Below are 19,830 nucleotides of genomic sequence, written 5' to 3'. Positions count from 1 at the left end.
CGTTTCCTTGTATATCATACCTCAATCTTGTCATGCCTGTAACCAGGCTTCTTGACTCCTACACCACCTCCCACCCTCTCCCTCCCCGACCCGCCACATCAAGTGAGCTTTCTGACCCTGCCTCTCACCTGGTGAGTAAGCTATCTTTTTGACTCCCAGGTTCAAGTTGGGACCTTCCTTGTTTCTTTTCTCCATTACTTCTTACATGCCATCAAGGCAGGGCTGTATTATCTCCCAGACTCCTTGGAGCAAGGGTTTGTGTCTTATACCTCTTTATATCCTCAGGACCTAGCACAGGTTCTTGTCCATAGGACGTTCACAATTAACGTCTGTTAGTGTTATGTTTGCTCACCTCTCTGGTCTTCAAAGTACTAGGTGGGCTTTTTAAAAAAACTTTATTATGAAAAAATTTTAAACATATGCCAAGTTGGAAGAATAGTACACGTATCACTGATATTATTCAGCAATTATTAGGCTTTACACACTTGCCTACCTTCCTGTTTTCTGAAGTTTTTGAAAGCAACTTCTAGACACCATATCACTTTAGTTCTACATTTCTAAGTATACACTTCTAAAAAAAATGGACTTGTAACCACAATGTTATTGTGACAGCTACCAAAATTAAGATTATTTGATGTAGTCTAAAACTTAGGCCATATTCAAATTTCTCTGCTTGCCCAAAATTATTTAGTTTTCTTTTTTCTCTCTCTTTTTTCCCTAACATGGTTCAGCATTGAAACTGTTGGTTTTTCAAATCAAGATCCAAGTAGGATTTACACGCTGCATTTGTTTGTTGTTTTTCAGGTTTCTTTTAGTCATTCTTCCTGTTTTATTTGTAATCATTATTTTTATTTCTTCATATTATTGATAATTATAGTTCTGTAGAATGTGTATCACTCTATAGATTTATCTTTTGGTTCCTCATAATACCACTTAAATTGTTCCTCTATTCCTCATATTGCCTATTAATAGGAAGCTTTCCCTACAAGTGTGATTAGCTTCAGTTCAGTTTTTTAACAAGATGAAGAAATTGAGGAACAGAGTGGGCCTGGAGCCTCTTGGAGAGCTGGGACCAGAGTCCACAATTTCCCTTTACACCTAGAGAGCTTCCCTCTGGCTCTGAAGTCGATAGGAGACAGTGACATTGGTTTTGTTTTTAACTTCCTTCTGTCCACAGGAAGTAGTACCTCTCACATCTTCTGAGATAGCTTTCCTTGTCTTCACAGCATTTTCCTAAGTTGGGATCCCTCTACCACATTACCACCTATGCCTGACCCTACTCACCAAACATCAGAGAAAACATCGTCAGAAGAGCGTTTGCCGCAGGCTGCTTCCTACCCTCCAAGGACAGGGTGTCTCCACAAGAACAGCCTGCATTCCTCAGGCCATGGGCAGCCCTGCACAGCCAGAGCAGCCTTGGCCAGGAAGGGAGCCTCAGCTCCAGACACTTGCCTCACCGTGAGTCCCAACTCTGTTGGCATCCAGGAAATGGAGATGGGGGTTAAGCCGCCCCATCAGATGGTGAGCCAGGGCTTAGCATCTCTGAGGAAATCAGCTAACAAACTAAAGCCAAGGCATGAGCCAAAGATCCTCATCTCTGCTACCCAGACCAGAGGGGCGAAGGGACTAGCAGACCCTAGCCACACGCAAGCTGGGTGGCGAAAAGAAGGGAACCTTGGGACCCACAAGGCTGCTAAGGGAGCCAGTTGCAATTCCTTGTATCCTCATGGACCCAGGCAGACTGCTGGGCACGGAAAGGCAGTCAAGACTTTTTGGACAGAATACAAACCACCTTCTCCAAGCAGGGCATCAAAAAGGCATCAGAGGGTTCTGGCAGCTAGGGTCAGAAATATTACCAAAAAGTCCTCTCACTTGCCTCTTGGCAGTCCTTTGAAGAGACAACAAAATACAAGGGACCCAGACACCATGGTCCCACTCACAGATTTCAGCCCAGTAGTGGATCATTCAAGAGAAAAAGACAATGATTTATCTGACACAGATAGCAACTACTCAGTGGATTCTCTCTCGTGTGTCTATGCCAAAGCCCTTATAGAGCCACTGAAGCCAGAGGAGAGGAGGTGGGATTTCCCAGAGCCAGAGAACTCTGAAAGTGACAACAGCCAACCATCTGAGGACTCACTGGCTGAGAAGAGGTACCAAAGCCCCAAAAACAGGCTAGGGGGCAATCGTCCCACCAACAACCATGGCCACCCCAGGACCAGAACTAGAGCTTCTGTGAGGGGCTTCACTGCACCCTCAGACAGTGACCTACTTGCTCAAACTCACAGGAGCTTCTCCTTGGATAGCCTGATTGATGCTGAGGAAGAACTAGGGGAAGATAGGCAAGAAGAACCTTTCCCTGGTTCAGCTGATGAGATACCCACAGAGACTTTTTGGCACCTGGAGGACTCCAGTCTGCCTGTAATGGACCAAGAGGCAATATGCAGGCTTGGTCCCATCAACTACAGAACAGCAGCTAGGCTGGATGCCGTCCTGCCAATGAGCAGTTCCTTTTACCTTGATCCTCAGTTCCAACCCCGTTGTGAGCTCCAACCCCATTGTGAGCAGGCTGAGTCACAGGTAGAGCCAAGCTGCTCTGAACAAGCCGACTCTCTCCAAGGCATGCAGCTTTCAAGAGAGAGCCCACTGATGTCCATGGATTCCCGGTTTTCCTGTGACTCTAAGATCAACCCCAGCAGCCCCCCAGGAATAGTGGGTTCTTTATGTCCAAGTCCTGATGTGCAGGAATTTCACCCCTGTAAGGGGGAGAGGCCTGGATACTGGCCAAATACTGAGGAGCTAAAGCCATCAGATGCAGAAACGGTTCTGCCATATAGCTCCAAACTGCACCAAGACAGTACTGAGCTCCCCTGCAATGCAAGAGATGAGCACACAGCCTCTGCTTCTGATATGTCTAGGCTGTCTCTCTGGGGAATTCAAAGGCTTATTCAACCAGGAGCCGATGGCACCTTTCAGGGCAGATGTATCCCTGACACAACCCAGCAGGGCAGCTGTGAACCATCCCACAATTCTAGTGTATCACACGTGCTGACTGCCTCTGGCACCACATTGACTCATGTAGGCAGCACCCACAAAAGGGATTGGTCTGCCCTTCAGCAAAAGTACCTCCTTGAGTGCTCTCGCCCTGTTTTGGAGGCCATAGGAGTGCCCAGGCCAGCTTTCCCCTACCTTGAGGAAGACTCTGGTTCCCTGGCCCAATCTTCTAGCAAAGGAGGAGATACTCTATTGCCAGTTGGCTCTCGGGTATCTAGCAATCTGAATCTCAACAACTTTCCAATCCATCTGTCCAGAATCAGGCGTTTGAGGGCAGAGAAAGAACAGGACAGTTTAAATGCCAAATTAGAAGGTGTTTCAGATTTCTTTAGCACTAGTGAGAAAGAGGCAAGTTATGACGAAACTTTTTCGGCAGACTTAGAATCATTGTCTGCTTCTCGATCTACAAATGCACAGGTCTTTGCAGCAGAGAACACGATACCAGATTCCATGACAGAAGCATGTGAAGTCAAGCAGAACAACTTGGAAGAATGCCTTCAGAGTTGCAGGAAACCTGGACTGATGACTTCCTCCAATGAGTATTTTTTCCAGAAGAACGCTTGTCACAGTAATGTCACTACAGCCACCAAAGCAGACCATTGGTCCCAAGGTTGGGCTCCTCTCAGGAAAAATAGTGCAGTCCAGCCAGGGCAATTAAGTCCCGACAGCCACTACCCACTAGAAGAAGAGAAGACAGATTGCCAAGAGAGCTTTAAGGAAGCAGTTAGAAGACACATAAATGTTTCCTTTGCCTTTCCTTCAGGTCCAGAGCTATACCTTCACTCTGCTCCCTGGAATCCATTGTCATCTTCCCTGCAGCCCCCACTCTTGGAAACATTCTATGTGACCAAAAGCAGGGATGCCCTGACAGAAACTGCCTTAGAGATTCCAGCTTGCAGAGAAGTAAGGGTACTTTCCCCACCCCCCAGGGAAGCCTGGGGCTTTGGTCACAACCACCAAGCTCTCCAAGGTGCTTATTTGAAGAATAATTTGCCAGTGCTGTTACAAAACCAGAATTCTAAGATTGCCTCATCTCAGCAGGTCACAGCTGAGATACCAGTTGATCTGAATACCAGGGAAGTCATCAGAGAATCAGGTAAATGCCCTGGAAATATTACAGAAGAAAGCCATGATTCAGTTTATTCTTCTATTACTCAGAACAGACATTTTCTCCCCTCTACCAGCACAACAGTATGTGAATTTGAAAATCAAGTTGGAATTTTAAATAAAAAACACAGTTTTCCAGCACTTGAGGGAGGAGAGGTCACTGCTCAGTCCCGTTGCAGTGTTTCCTCAGACAGCACTGAGTCTGGGAAGCCTCTCCTCCTCTTTCGCGAATCTGAGTCACGCGAGGAAGAAGAGCTGGATCAGAATACAGTTCTGAGGCAGACTATCAATGTAAGCCTTGAGAAAGACATGCCAGGGGAGAGTGCTGTTTCTTTGAAGTCCAGATCAGTACATCATAGAGTAAGCAGCCCAGTGATGGTGGCCCAGGATGGTGGCCCAACCCCAAAATGGGAAGGCAAAAATGAAACTGGGCTTGTTGAAAAAGCTCTTCATCCCAAAGATAGCTCAGAAGAGTTTAAGCTTCCAGGTACAAAGCCTGCATATGAAAGGTTCCAGTTAGTTACATGCCCTCAGGAAAGAAACCCCAGTGAATGCAAGGGTCCTGGAAAGTCACAAGAAATGTTAAATCCCAACGGAGAACCTTCTGGAAAGAAACAGAATAAAAGAGTTAATAATACTGATGAAATGGCTAGGCTAATTAGGAGTGTAATGCAGCTGGAAAATGGCATCTTAGAAATTGAATCTAAGCAGAATAAGCAGGTTCATGCTTCCCACACACCAGGTATCGATAAGGAGTTGGTGTTCCAGGACCAGAAGGAGCAGGAGAAGACTGACCATGCCCTTAGGCCAGACAGCTCTGGAAACCCTTTGCCCTCTAAGGATCAGCCATCTTCTCCAAGACAGACAGATGATACTGTCTTTAGGGATAGTGAAGCTGGAGAGATGGAGGTTAACAGCATTGGGAACCATCCCCAGGTCCAGAAAATCATCCTGAACCCCTTCAGGTCAAGGGAAGGTGTACAAGAGAGTGAACCTGTGAGAGAGCACACCCACCCAGCTGGATCGGACAGATCTGCCAGGGATATTTGTGATTCTTTGGGGAAACACACAACTTGCAGAGAGTTCACCAACACTTCTCTTCACCCACAGAGAATGAAAGCATTGGCAAGAGCTCTGCCATTGCAGCCCAGGCTAGAGAGGTCTTCTGAGAATAATGGCCAGTTTGGAAAAGCATCAGCAAGTCTCAAAGGGCAGCCTTGGGGCTTAGGAAGTCTTGAAGAATTGGAGACTGTGAAAGGTTTTCAGAAAAGCCAAGTAGCTGAACACGTCAGTAGTTCCAACCAAGAAGAGCCAAAAGCTCAAGGTAAAGTTGAAGAAATGCCTATGCAAAGGGGAGGCAGTCTACAGGAAGAAAATAAAGTGACTCAGAAATTTCCTAGTCTCAGCCAGCTTTGTAGGGACACATTTTTCAGCCAGGAAACTGTCAGCCCGTTACTAAGCCAGACAGACTTCTCTACAGCTCCTTCTCACCAAGACCTGAGTAATACCTTGCCCTTGAATTCTCCAAGGCAGCAAAGAAGGTGTCTTCATGTACCTGTTGCTCTAGGCATCTCTCCACTTGACCGTGTGCTGGATCTCACAATGTTGAAAATTCATAACGGTCCCTTGGTAACTGGAGTAGAGCATCAGGACCAGAGTACAGAGACCAGAAGCCACAACCCTGAAGGAAATGTTAGAGGGCGTTCCTCTGAGGCACACACTGCCTGGTGTGGGTCTGTGAGATCCATGGCCATGGGATCTCATAGTCAATCTGGTGTACCAGAGAGCATTCCTCTGGGGACAGAGGACAGGATCTCAGCAAGCACCAGCCCCCAAGACCATGGAAAGGACCTCAGAATCACCTTGCTGGGTTTCAGTACCAGTGAAGATTTTGCTTCTGAAGCCGAGGTGGCTATACAAAAAGAAATAGGAGTAAGTTCACTGAACAAGGTCTCTAGCCAGCCTGAAAAGAGGGTCAGCTTCTGCTTGGAAGAGGATAATGACCAAGCCAGCAAGCCAAGGCAGAAGGCAGAGAAGGAGACTGAGGACCTCGGACTGACCAGCGGTGTTTCCTTAGCACCTGTTTCCCTGCCGAGGGTGCCCACTCCAGAGCCTAGGCTGTTGGAGCCCTCTGACCATGCGTCCATGTGCCTGGCCATCTTGGAGGAGATCAGACAGGCAGAGACCCAGAGAAAGCAGCTTAATGACTTTGTGGCCAGGGGCACAGTCCTTTCTTACTGTGAAACTTTACTAGAACTTGAATGTTCTTCAAGGGTTGCTGGCAGGCCTCAGTGTAAACAAATAGATCAGTCATCATCAGACCAGACCAGGAATGAGGGTGAAGCACCAGGATTTCATGTGGCATCTCTATCTGCTGAAGCAGGGCAGATAGATCTGTTACCTGATGAGAGGAAAGTCCAGGCCACACCTCTGTCTGCAGACAGCTTTCAATCGCTGCCCACTATGGAAACTGACAGAGAGCCATGGGATCCTATGCAGGCTTTCTCCCATGCTGCTCCTGCTCTAGACAAAAAACATCATACTGGAGAACTGAGGCAGTTCGCGGGAGCAAGTGAGCCATTTATATGTCACTCTAGTTCTTCTGAAATCATAGAGAAAAAGAAGGATGCAACCAGAACACCTTCCTCGGCTGATCCTTTGGCCCCAGACAGTCTTCTTTCTTCAGTACCTGTGGAGGGGGTCAGGAGGGTAGTATCAAAGAAGGTAGTGGCTGCCTTATCTTCTCAGGCCCCTTGTGATGATCCTAGAGTTACTCTGCATGAGCTAAGTCAGTCAGTTCTGCAGGAGACTGCAGAGGGCATACCCCCTGGCAGTCAGGACAGCAGCCCAGAGCATCAGGAACCCAGAACTGTAGACACCACATACGAAGAAGTTTCAGATAATTTGTTAGTGACTGCACAGGGAGAAAAAACAGGCCATTTTGAAAGTCAGTCTGTGACCTGTGATGTTCAGAATTCTACAAGTGCCTCAGGGCCTAAGCAAGACCATGTCCAGTGCCCTGAGGCTTCCACTGGCTTTGAAGAAGGTAGGGCAAGTCCCAAACAAGATACCATTCTGCCTGGAGCTCTGACAAGGGTTGACCTGGAAGCTCCCACACAGCAGTGTGTGAAGTGGAAGGAGAGTGTTGGGTCTGGGTTGACAGAAGTCTGCAGGGCTGGCAGCAAACGTTCCAGGCCAACCCCACTGCCAGATCAAAGACCAAGCCCAAATCCTGAGGGAATTGGGGAGGGAGCCCCATGCAGACACCCAAGGGAAGCTTTAGATGGCCCTGCCTTCTCAAGGAACCCTGAAGGCAGCAGGACTCTCAGCCTGTCTAGAGGAAAAGAGAGCAGAACTCTTCCTTGCCAACAGCCATGCAGTTCTCAACCTGTTGCTACTCATGCTTATTCCTCCCATTCCTCTACTTTACTGTGTTTTAGAGATGGTGACCTAGGGAAGGAGCCTTTCGAGGCTGCCCCACATACTATCCACCCACCCTGTGTAGTACCTTCCAGGGCCTGTGAAATGGATGAGACAGGAGAGATCTCTTCTAAGGGACCTAATGTGCACTTGACACATGGCCTTGAGCTCAAAGATGTTAATAGGGAATTTAGGCTAACAGAGAGCAGCACTTGTGAGCCCTCTACTGTGGCTGCTGTCCTATCTCGAGCTCAAGGCTGCAGATCCCCTTCTGCCCCTGACGTGAGGACAAGTTCCTTCAGCCACTCAGCTACTGATGGAAGCGTAGGGTTAATAGGGTTTCCTGAGAAAAAGGTTGCTGAGAAGCAAGCAAGCACAGAACTTGAGGCTGCCTCTTTCCCTGCAGACATGTACTCTGAGCCTCTGAGGCAGTTTAGGGACAGCTCTGTAAGTGACCAGAATGCACAGGTGTCTCAAACCAATCCAGAACCACTGGCAACAACTCAGGGACCACAGACCCTGGATTTAAGTGAAGGGTCTGCTGAGAGCAAGTTGGTGGCAGAGCCACAGCATGAATGTTTAGAGAACACCACCAGATGTTTTTTGGAAAAGCCACAATTTCCCACTGAATTGAGGGATCGCAATTGCTTGGATTCCCAAGCCAAGTTTTTAGCAAGGTTAAAACATACCTGCAGCCCCCAGGAAGACAGTCCCTGGCAGGAAGTAGAGCAGCAGAGAGACCAGGCTTCAGGTGGTGGTGAAGGCTTCGCCCAGGGTGTGAATCCCCCTCCTTCTGATGAAGATGGTTTAGATGGCTGTCAGATTTTAGATGCTGGGAGAGAGGAGGTGGCTGTGGCCAAGCCTCCTGTGTCCAAGATTTTATCACAGGGCTTCAAAGGCCCAGCCATTGTGTCCTTGAGGCAAAATGAAACACCACAGCCTGCTGCTCAGAGGTCTGGCCACCTCTACACTGGCAGAGAGCAGCCAGCGCCCAACCACAGGGGCTCACTTCCTGTGACTACAATCTTCTCTGGCCCCAAACACTCCAGGTCCACCCCCACACCACAGTTCTCAGTTGTCAGCTCTTCTCGTTCTCTTCAGGAGCTGAACTTGAGTGTAGAACCTCCTTCCCCTACAGACGAAGATACACAGGGGCCTAACAGATTGTGGAACCCACATCTCAGGGGCTATTCCTCAGGAAAGTCAGTGGCAAGAACATCTCTGCAGGCTGAGGACAGCAATCAGAAAGCCTCATCTCGCTTGGATGCTGGCACTACCGATCACAGGACCCTGAAGCCTGCCACCCCTCCTTATCCAATGCCTTCCACTCTCTCACACATGCCAACCCCTGATTTCATGACCAGCTGGATGTCTGGTACTTTGGAACAAGCCCAACAGGGAAAGCCAGAGAAACTGGGTGTCCAGGTTAGGCCAGAAAATTGGTGCTCTCAGATGGACAAAGGAATGCTGCAGTTTGGCTCCGGTGACATCAATCCCTATGCGCTGCCCTGGCGTCCAGAGGAGCCTGCACGTATCAGCTGGAAGCAATATGTGTCTGGCAGTGCAGTTGATGTTTCCTGCAGCCAGAAGCCCCAGGGGCTGACACCATCAAATGTGGCCCGGTGCTCCAGCATGGACAATGGCCTAGAAGACCAGAACTCCCCTTTCCACTCCCACCTCAGCACTTATGCCAATATTCGCGATCTGTCAACCACACACAGCAGCACTGAGAATGCCCAAGGTTCAAATGAAGCCTGGGAAGTATTCCAAGGGAGTTCTTCGATTGCCTTAGGAGACCCCCACATCCTGACGAGCCCTGAAGGAGTAGCCCCCACTTTGGGTCATGACAGAAGACCTCAGTTCAGGGGCCCTTCTGATGAAGCAGACTGTCTGAGGAGTAAGCCCCCCTTGGCTGAAGGAAGTGCTGCAGGTCCAGTGGATGAGATTATGCTGCTGTATCCATCAGAGGCAGGCTGCCCTGTGGGACAGACCAGGACGAATACATTTGAACACGGCACACAGACCCTCGGCAGCAGGTGCCACTGGAGCAGCACTGACATCTACTTTGCTCAGCCTGAAGCCAGTGTAGTATCAGCCTCTGATCTGGCCTCATGGACCAGCATGCACAATCTGTCTCTCCACCTCTCACAACTGCTGCACAGTACCTCAGAGCTGCTTGGGAGTCTCTCCCAGCCAGGTGTGGCCAGAAGGGAGCAGAACACCAAGAGGGACATCCCAGATAAAGCCCCACAGGCCCTGATGATGGATGGCTCTACTCAGACCACTGTGGATGAGGGCAGCCAGACTGACCTCGCCTCATCCACCCTGTGCCTCCAGACTTCAGAGGCCGAATCTCAGGGAGCCAATGTGATCCTTGAAGGGCTTGGCTCAGATACCTCGACTGTGTGTCAAGAAGAGGGAGATGTACCAGGGGTACCTCAGAAGAGAGAGGTAGAGGACAAAGCACAGAAAATGGCTCAGCTCCTGTATCTTCAGGAAGAAAGCACTCCCTACAAGCCCCAGAGCCCTTCAATACCCTCATCCCACTTGAGGTTTCAAAAAGCCCCCGTTGGGCAGCATCTTCCTTCTGTGAGCCCCTCAGTTTCTGATGCTTTCCTGCCTCCCAGCCCCCAGCCAGAGGAGTCATATTGCTTAGTTGTCAGCAGTCCCAGTCCCAGTCCCAGCCCCTCTCATTCCCCAGGGCTCTTTCCCAGTACTTCCGAGTACCCTGGGGACTCTAGGCTCCAGAAGAAGCTGGGCCCCACAAGTGTTTTGTTGGTGGACAGGGCCTCCTCCCCAATCCTCACTCTTAGTGCCAGCATCCAAGAGCCAGGTCTTCCCCCAGGCTCTTTGACCCTCTCAGCCCTTTCAGCTTACCCTGTTGAAGGCCACCAGAAGCTTGACTCCAGCCCAGACCCTGTTGGTGCCCCAAGGACTCCAATGGATAATTATTCCCAAACCACTGAGGAGTTAGGTGGCTCCCAGAGAGGTAGAAGTTCCTTACAAAGGAGTAATGAGAGGTCCTTCCTTGAGTTGCACTCCCTGCACAGCCCACAGCAGAGTCCAAAACTCCAATTTAGTTTCTTAGGGCAGCACCCCCAGCAGCTTCAGCCCAGGACCACTATCGGTGTCCAAAGCAGACTGCTGCCACCACCACTGAGGCATGGGAGCCAAAGGCTGGGTGACAGCTTTGTGCCTGAGGAGGTGGCTTCCCCGGAGCATGGCCCACTGAGCGGTAGGGAGCCAAGTCAGTGGCAGAGCAGGACAGAAAATGGAGGTGAGAGTTCAGGATCTCCAGGGGAGCCACAATGCATTCTGGACCGACCTTCTTCATGGGGAGGCCTCCAGCACCTCAGCCCCTGCCCTGTCTCTGAGTTGACTGATACTGCAGGGTTCCAAGGTTCCACCTTGGGCCTCCCGCAGGCCTGCCAACCTGAGGAGTTACTGTGCTCCAGTTGCCAGATGTGCATGGCCCCTGAGCCCCAGCACCACAGTCTGAGGGACCTCCCAGTGCATAACAAATTTAGTAACTGGTGTGGGGTTCAGAAGGGCTCACCTGGGGGGTTGGACCTGACTGAGGAGCTGGGGGCCAGCAGTGATCTCAGCTCTGAAAAGCAGGAACAGAGTCCCCCACAACCTCCTAATGACCACAGCCAGGATCCTGGGTGGTCCAAGAGGGAGCAGATCCCCCTGCAAGTTGGGGCCCAGAACCTGTCACTCAGCGTGGAACTCACAGAAGCGAAACTGCACCACGGCTTTGGGGAGGCCGATGCCCTGCTCCAGGTGCTGCAGAGTGGGACAGGGGAGGCGCTTGCTGCTGATGAACCTGTGATATCCACCTGGAAGGAGCTCTATGCACGGTAAGGACCCCCAGCCTGGAGTCGGGAGGGGAAGGGGTGGGCTGTGAGGAAAAAGAACCCAAGAAAGCTAATAGCTTGCTGTTTCCCCTGCCCTGGTTCATCTCTGGGATCTTCCAGGGGTCAGAGATAGATCTTAAAGTGAAGGATATTCAGGGCCAGCTTCAGCGAATCATGTTTTGCCTCAGGCAAAAAAAGGCCATTGAGACCCTCAGGAGAGAGCGGGCTGAGCGACTTGGGAACTTCTGCCGGACGCGAAGCCTTAGCCCTCAGAAACAACTGAGCCTCCTGCCCAACAAAGATCTCTTCATCTGGGATCTTGACTTGCCCAGCAGACGCCGAGAATACCTGCAGCAACTGAGGAAGGATGTTGTGGAGACCACCAGGTAGGGTGGACCCAGAACCCTGCTGGGAGCAGGCTCTGTTGGGGGAGGGGAGTATGGGGAGCAGGAGCTGAAGTTTTAGCATCCTGGAGGGTTCTCTATGGGAGACAGGGTAAATGGAAAGAGGACATAGACAGGAATGGAGTGAGGGAGGGGGTGGGCAGAGAGAAGGCACAGGAAACGATGGACAGAAGGGCTCTGACATGCTATGCAAGTCTGCAGGCCTGGGTCTCAAGGTGGCTTGGTTCTCTCTGTCCAGCAACCTCTCCTGAGGCTAAAAAATCAAACTTTAAAACTCTGTGGGCAAATGGAGGATGGGTCTTTTAAGAAGGTGGTATCACCTAAGCTAGCCTTGGATGGACAGACCAGGACTGTCACCCACCCACCATGTTCTTTCCACCCTGTGATCTTTCTCAGGAGCCCAGAGTCAGTGTCAAGGTCGGCTCACACACCCTCTGACGTAGAGTTGATGCTGCAAGACTACCAGCAGGCCCATGAGGAGGCCAAGGTGGAGATTGCCCGGGCCCGAGACCAACTGCGGGAGCGGACTGAACAAGAGAAGCTGAGAATCCACCAGCAGATCATTTCCCAGCTATTGAAGGTGTGGAGTGGGGCAAGCCTCTGATTTCAGGATAGGCCTGGACCTCAGACTGGTCCACCTTCACCGTGGCCGCCTCTGAGTCTTGGGAAACATTTGGAGGAGGCTGTGGGACCCCTGTTGTCAACTCAAAGCTGGGCTCACTCTCTTTTTACATCATCACACCAGCTCCTTTCCCCAGGCCACGACCTGGGAGGAAGAGGCTTTGGTGTGAGGTGCAGGGTGTGGGGAAATACGAGCAGCGGTGGCTTTGAGGAAGCCAGGGCATGTGAGGCTAAGTCAGGGAGGCCCTGGGAGGTGGGTGAAGGAGCAGTAGAGGTGAGCAGGGAAGGGGTGGCTTTGGATAGGAGAAGGCGTGGCCTGGGGAAAGTAAGGGTGCATCAGAAGCTGGTTAATGGTGATTTGTCCTTCCCAGGAAGAGGATAAACTACATACCTTGGCTAACTCCAGCTCCCTGTGTACCAGCTCTAATGGAAGCCTCTCATCTGGCATGACCTCTGGCTATAATAGCAGCCCAGCCTTGTCAGGCCAGCTCCAGTTCCCAGAGAATGTGGTGAGTAGGCAGATGTTGGGAATGAGCCAGGGGCCTGGACTGCCGAGGCAAGAGTTTGAGCAGGATGCTGTGCCTCCTGGAGTTTGGGCAGGACACTGTGCCTCCTGGAGGCCGCTGCTGACATGAGCCCTTGTTATGTGCAGGCCTTTGGTTTTCCATTTAGTTCTGCCCCCTGCTCCTTCTGTTTATTCATTCATTCAACAAATGTTTATTCCGTGGGTGTTATTTTAGGATACAGCGGTGAGCAAAACTGTTCTTGTCCTTAGACTGTTTGAGGGATAAATATTAAACAACTGATTTTATTGTTTAGTTATTGTTGCAGTAAATTGTTTGAAGGAGGGTTGCTAAACCAGCATAAAACCAGGGGTCTGACTTAGTCTGGAAGGTCATAGAGATACTCCGAAGAGAATGTGTTTAAACTGAGACTAAAAGGATAAGAGGTAGTTAATGCAGTAAAAGCTTAGTGGTGCTGTTATCGGGAGAGATGTGGGCATGGCAAGTGAGGCCTTGAGGACGAAGAGTTTGAGGAACTCAGTGAAGGTTAGTGTGGTTGGAATGTAAAGAGCGAGACGGTAAAATGACATGAGAAGGGACTAGAAAATCATGTGGACTATAATGAGAGTTCTGGCCCCTTTCTAATCCATCTCACTGCGTGTCTTCCCAAAAGTGAAAAGGCTGCTGAAAGTAATAGAACACTTTTAAGTAGGGGAGTAGAATGACTGGATAGTAAGAAAAGGAGGCAGGAGCAGCTGTGGGAGACCTACTAGATGACCACGGCAGAGCTGAGAGAGATGATTGCTTGCGTTAGGGCACTGCTAGTGAGGACGAACAGAGGTGGATGTAATGGAGAGAGAGATCTACAGGACTTGGTGACTGGTGGGTGTTAGAGGAAGGAAGAGCAGGGAGTTGAGAACAGCACACACTTTTGACTTGAGCAGCTGAAGGGTGGTCATGTAAACAATGACAAGGAACACTGCAGGGAGAACCAGGTTTTGTGTGGAAGATGATGAGTTCAGGTTTGTACTTACTGAGTTGAAGTTGCCTGTGAGAAATCCAGGTGGAGGCCGGGCGCGGTGGCTCACGCTTGTAATCCCAGCACTTTGGGAGGCCGAGGCGGGCGAATCACGAGGTCAGGAGATTGAGACCACGGTGAAACCCCGTCTCTACTAAAAAATATAAAAAATTAGTCGGGCGTGGTGGCGGGCGCCTGTAGTCCCAGCTACTCGGAGAGGCTGAGGCAGGAGAATGGCGTGAACCCGGGAGGCGGAGCTTCCAGTGAGCCGAGATCGCGCCACTGCACTCCCGCCTGGGCGACAGAGCGAGACACTGTCTCAAAAAAAAAAAAAAAAAAAAAAGAAATCCAGGTGGAGCAGTTGGAAATAGCTCATAGGTGAGATCTGGCTGGGGATGAACATTTGAAATTCATTTTACAGATACAATGTCATTTAACAAAATAATATTTAAACAGTAGCAAAGGACATCCAATGTCAGGCACATGTTTGAGTCTCCTATTTGCTTTCCCCAGAAGCAGTCATTTACCCCAGTTTGGTGTATATTTCCAGGGATGATGTGTATACATCTTTTTGTAAAGCAGATGAATGGGAGTATACTGTACTCACTTTCTCACTTTGCTTTTTCTTTTAAAAATATCTTTGGGATATCATTGCATATCAGTAAATCTAGTGCTGACTTCTTTTATTTATTTATTTTAAGAGCCAGGGTTTTGCCATGTTGCCCAGGTTAGCCTCAAACTCCTGGGCTCAAGCTATCTGCCCACCTCGGCCTCCTAAAATGCTGGGATTACAGGTGTTAGCTGCCATGCCTGGCCTTCTTTTTAACAGCTGAATAGTGTTTCTTTTCTTCTCTGTTATTGCATGTTTTTAAGTTTGATGTTTTATATAGATAATATATTCATATAGTAGAAAGGGCACAAATATATACACATACAGGTTGAGCATCCCTAATCCAAATATCAGAAATTCAAAATACTCCAAAATCTAAAACGTTTTGAGCACTGTGACACCAGAAGTGGAAGATTCTACACCTGACCTCATGTGACACGTTGAGTTGAAACACAGTCAAAACTTCATTTCATGCACAAAATTATTTAAAACACCATATGAAATTACCTTCAGGCCGTGTGTATAAGGTATATATCCAACATAAATTTTGTATTTTGACATGGATCCTATCCCCACATATCTCCTTATGCATATGCAAATTTTCCAAAATCCAAAAAAATTCAAAATCCAAAACACTTCTGGTCCCATGCATTTTGGAGAAGGGGTACTCAACCTGTAAAAGGGATACAGGGAAATACCCATCCCTGCCCTCAGTGTACCTCGTTCCTCTCCTTCACCCTACCCAAGGAAAGCAGTGTTGTTTCTTGGAAGGTATCCTCCTAGGGGTCTTTATGGATACAAAATAAAGCATATTATGCCACTGTTCTATACCTTATATATTTTTTTCACTCAGTATAATTTGGAACTCTATTTGAATATGCAGAGAACTTTCTCATTTTTTTCATTGCTGCATAGCATTCCATTGTAGAGTTGCACTGTAATTTAACCAGTATTCTAACTTGGGTTGCTTTCAGACTTTTGCTGTTATCAGCAATACTACAGTGAATAACTTTATGCATGTATCATTTTGTACATAGGCAAATATATCTGTGGGATAAATTCCCAGAAGGGCACTTGTACAAAGAGTATATACATTTAAATTTTTGATAGGTACCATTTTCTCTCACAGATGAGCTAATTTATACTCCCACCAGTAATAGCTGAGAGTTTACCTTTTCCCACACTCTCACCAACATGTTATCAAATGTTTGGATTTTTTGCTGAAAATTATATCTCATTTTTCTTTTTTTTATTTTTATTTTTTATTTTTTATTTTTTTATTATTTTTTGAGACGGAGTCTTGCTTTTTCACCCAGGCTGGAGTGCAGTGGCTCAATCTCGGCTCACTGGAAGCTCCGCCTCCCGGGTTCACGCCATTCCCCTGCCTCAGCCTCTCCGAGTAGCTGGGACTACAGGCGCCCGCCACCACGCCCGGCTAATTTTTTGTATTTTTAGTAGAGACGGGGTTTCACCGTGGTCTCAATCTCCTGACCTCGTGATCCGCCCGCCTCGGCCTCCCAAAGTGCTGGGATTACAAGCGTGAGCCACCGCGCCCGGCCTCATTTTTCTTATATGCTTAAATATTTGTATTTCCTTTTTCATGAGCCGTCTGTTCATATCCTTTGCTCATTTCTCTCTTCCTCTTACCAATTTCGAGAGTTCTTTATATTTTAGCAAGAATAGCCCTTTGACTGATATGAACTAGAAATATTTTTTTACCAGTGCTTCCTTCTCTTTTGACTTTGCTTATTTTGTTTGAGGCCATGCAGGTAGATATATTTGTCAGTTTTCCTTTTATGGTATCTAGGTTATAAATAATAACTAGAAACACATTCTTCAATGCAAAATTATAAAGAATTTCTTCCATGGTTTCTTCTAGAACTTCTTTGGTTTTATTTTTCATATTTAAATCTTTGTTCCTTTTGGAGTCATTTTCATATGAGGTATGGATCCGATTGTGTTCTTTCCAGATGGCTATCCAGTTGTCCCTGTAATGCTTGTTAAACAGTTTATCTTTGCCTCACCAGTTTAAGGGGTCCCCTTTCCTTATACCAAGGCTTAGAATAGATTCTACCCTGCGGTAGTGTTAGTCCACCACTACCCTCATTGCTCTTCTCTTTCTCAGTTTACCAGAGTATTCTTTCTCGTTTATTAAAAAAGAATCGTCTTATTTTATTATAATTGACACAAAATGTAAATATTTGTGAGGTACACTGTGATGTTTCAATACACGTATACATTGCACAATACACGTATACATTGCATAATACACGTATACATTGCATAATACACGTATACATTGCATAATACACATATACACGTAGACATTGCATAATACACATATACACGTAGACATTGCATAATGATCAAATCAGGCAATTAGCACATCCATCACTTTAAGCATTTATCATTTCTTTGTGGTGATAACATAAAACCCTATCTTCTAGCCAACTTGAAATATACATTACATTGTTATTAGCTACAGTCACTCTATTGTGTAATAGAACACCAGAACTTATTCTTCCTTTCTAACTTTGTACCTGTTGACCAACCACTCCCCATTGCCTCTTCCTGATCCCCTCCTCAGCCTCTGGTAACCACTATTCTACTTTCTTCTTCTATGAGATCAACTTTTTTCTTTTCTTTTCTTTTCTTTTTTTTTGAGATGGAGTATCGCTCTGTCGCCAGGCTGGAGTGCAGTGGCGCAATCTCGGCTCACTGCAAGCGCCGCCTCCCGGGTTCACGCCATTCTCCTGCCTCAGCCTCCTGAGTAGCTGGGACTACAGGTGCCCACCACCACGCCCAGCTAATTTTTTGTATTTTTAGCAGAGATGGGGTTTCACCATGTTAGCCAGGATGGTCTCGATCTCCTGACCTCATGATCTGCCCGCCTTGGCCTCCCAAAATGCTGGGATTACAGACGTGAGCCACCGTGCCCAGCTAACTTTTTTATTTTCATTATTTATTTTTGAGGCAGAGTCTCACTCTGTTGCCCAAGCTGGAGTGCAATGGTGCGATCTTGGCTCACTGCAACCTCCGTCTCCCGGGTTCAAGCGATTCTCATGCCTCAGCTTCCCGAGTAGCTGGAATTACAAGCGCCCACCACCACACCCAAATAATTTTTGTATTTTTAGGAGAGACGGGTTTTCACCGTGTTAGCTAGGCTGGTCTCAAACTCCCGACCTCAGGTGATCCACCTGCCTTGGCTTCTCAAAGCGCTGGGGTTACAGGCGTGAGAGATCAACTTTTTTAGATTCCCCATATGAGTAAGATCACGTGGTGGTTCTGTCTATGCCTGGTGTCTTTCACTTAGTATAATGTCCCTGGGTTCATCCGTGTTGCCACAAATGACAGAATTTTATTCTGTTTTATGGCTGAATAGTATTCCATTGTGTATATATGCCACATTTTCTTTGCCCATTCATCCGTAAACATTTAGGTTGATTTCATCTCTTGGTTATTGTGAGTAGTGCTGCAATAAATATGGGAGTGTAGATATCTTTTTGACATACCGATTTCATTTTCACTGGCTATATACCTAGTGGTGGAATTGCTGGATCATATGGTAGTTCTGCTTTAGTTTTCTAGAAACCTTCATACTGTTTGCCATAATGGCTGTATTAGTTTACATTTCTGCCAACAGTGTATAAGAATTCCCCTTTCTCCACATCCTTACCAGCATTTGTTGTTTTTTGTCTTTTTATTATAGCCATTTAGATGGAACGAAGTGATATTTCGTTGTAGTTTTGATTTTGATTTCCCTAAAAACTGGTGATGTTGAGCATCTTTTTCACATACCTGTTGGCCATTTGAATGTCTTTTTTTGAGAAATGTGAAATCAGGTTTTTGCCCATTTTAAAGTTGGATTATTTGGGATTTTTTGCTGTTATTTGAATTCCTTATATATTCTGGATATTAACCCTTTGTCATATGCATAGTTTGCAAATACATTCTCCCATTCTGTGGGGTGTCTCTTCACTCTTTTTTTCTTAGCTGTGCAGAATCTTTTTAGTTTGATGTAACCTCATTTGTCTATTTTTGCTTTTGTTACTTGTGCTCTTGAGGTCTTATCCAAAAATTCCTTGCTCAATCTAATGTAATAAAGCATTTCTCCTATGTTTTCTTCTTGTAGTTTCATATTTTCTGCTGTAAGATTTAAGTTTTTGATCCTTTTTGTATATGGTAAGAGATAGGGGTCTAGTTTCATGCTTCTGTATGTGGATATCCAGTTTTCTCAGCATCATTTATCACAGAGATTGTCCTTTCTCCTTTGTGTGTTCTTAGTGTCTTTGTCAAAAATCACTTGGCTGTAAATGTGTGGATTTCTGTGTTCTCTGCTCTGTTCCTTTAGTCTGTCAGTTTTTATGCCAGTACCATGCTGTTTTGGTTACTATAGCTTGGTAGTATTTTTTGAAATCAGGTACTGTGATGCCTCCAGCTTTGTTTTGCTCGGAATTTCTTTGGCTGTTTAGGGTCTTTTGTGGGTCCATATGAATTTTAGGATTTTTTTTTTCTATGAAGAATGTTGTTAGTATTTTGATAGAGATTGCATTGAATCTGTAGATTGCTTTGGGTGATATGGACATTTTAACAATATTCTTCCAATCCATGAACATGGGATATCTTTCCACTGATTCATGTCCTCTTTAATTTCTTTCATTAGTGTTTTACAGTTTTCGTTGTAGAGATCTTTCACCTCTTTGGTTAAGTTTATTCCTAGGGACTTTATTTTTTTGTAGCTATTATAAATGGGATTGTGTTCTTGCTTTCCTTTTCAGATAGTTTGCTTTTGGTCTATAGAAACACTACTGATTTTTGTATGTTGATTGATAAATAAAAGTAAAATTCTAAGCCTCCAACTGACTGAACAGACCTCCTCTCAGCCAGGGAGACCCCAGAGAAACCTTAAAAGCTGAGTGCATGACCAACAGAAGGTTTTGAAATAAATGCCCTGCCCGGGCATAGTGGCTCATGCCTGTAATCCCAGCACTTTGGGAGGCTGAGGCAGGCGGATCACAAAGTCAGGAGTTCGAGACCAGCCTGGCCAACATAGTGAAACCCCATCTCTACTAAAAATACAAAAAATTAGCCAGGCGTGGCGGCATGCACCTGTAATCCCAGCTTCTTGGGAGGCTGAGGCAGGAGAATTGCTTGAACCCGGGAGGGTGGAGGTTGCAGTGACCCAAGATCGTCATTGCACTCCAGTACAGGTGACAGTGTGAGACTCTGACTCCAA

The 19,830-nt window shown here is 47.2% G+C and overlaps 1 protein-coding gene across 6 annotated transcripts in view; it reads left to right on the top strand.

The window, feature by feature from the left end:
• The window catches only part of STARD9 (StAR related lipid transfer domain containing 9), a 149,154-nt gene that overhangs the window by 108,906 nt on the left and 20,418 nt on the right, over positions 1–19,830 (top strand). For all 6 annotated transcript variants that reach the window (XR_004030459.1, XR_004030458.1, XM_003266783.4 and 3 more), the window contains 4 exons: positions 1,227–11,441; positions 11,627–11,824; positions 12,239–12,422; positions 12,835–12,972. Coding sequence is in view for 4 of the 6 variants with exons in the window: in XM_003266783.4 (XP_003266831.2) it covers positions 1,227–11,441; positions 11,627–11,824; positions 12,239–12,422; positions 12,835–12,972 (10,735 nt within the window). In the remaining 2 variants the exon portion in view is untranslated. The remainder of the gene's footprint in view (positions 1–1,226; positions 11,442–11,626; positions 11,825–12,238; positions 12,423–12,834; positions 12,973–19,830) is intronic.

Source organism: Nomascus leucogenys, chromosome 6 (assembly GCF_006542625.1).
Source record: "Nomascus leucogenys isolate Asia chromosome 6, Asia_NLE_v1, whole genome shotgun sequence".
Taxonomy (NCBI): domain Eukaryota; kingdom Metazoa; phylum Chordata; class Mammalia; order Primates; family Hylobatidae; genus Nomascus; species Nomascus leucogenys.
This window is presented reverse-complemented; position numbering and strand designations above follow the sequence as displayed.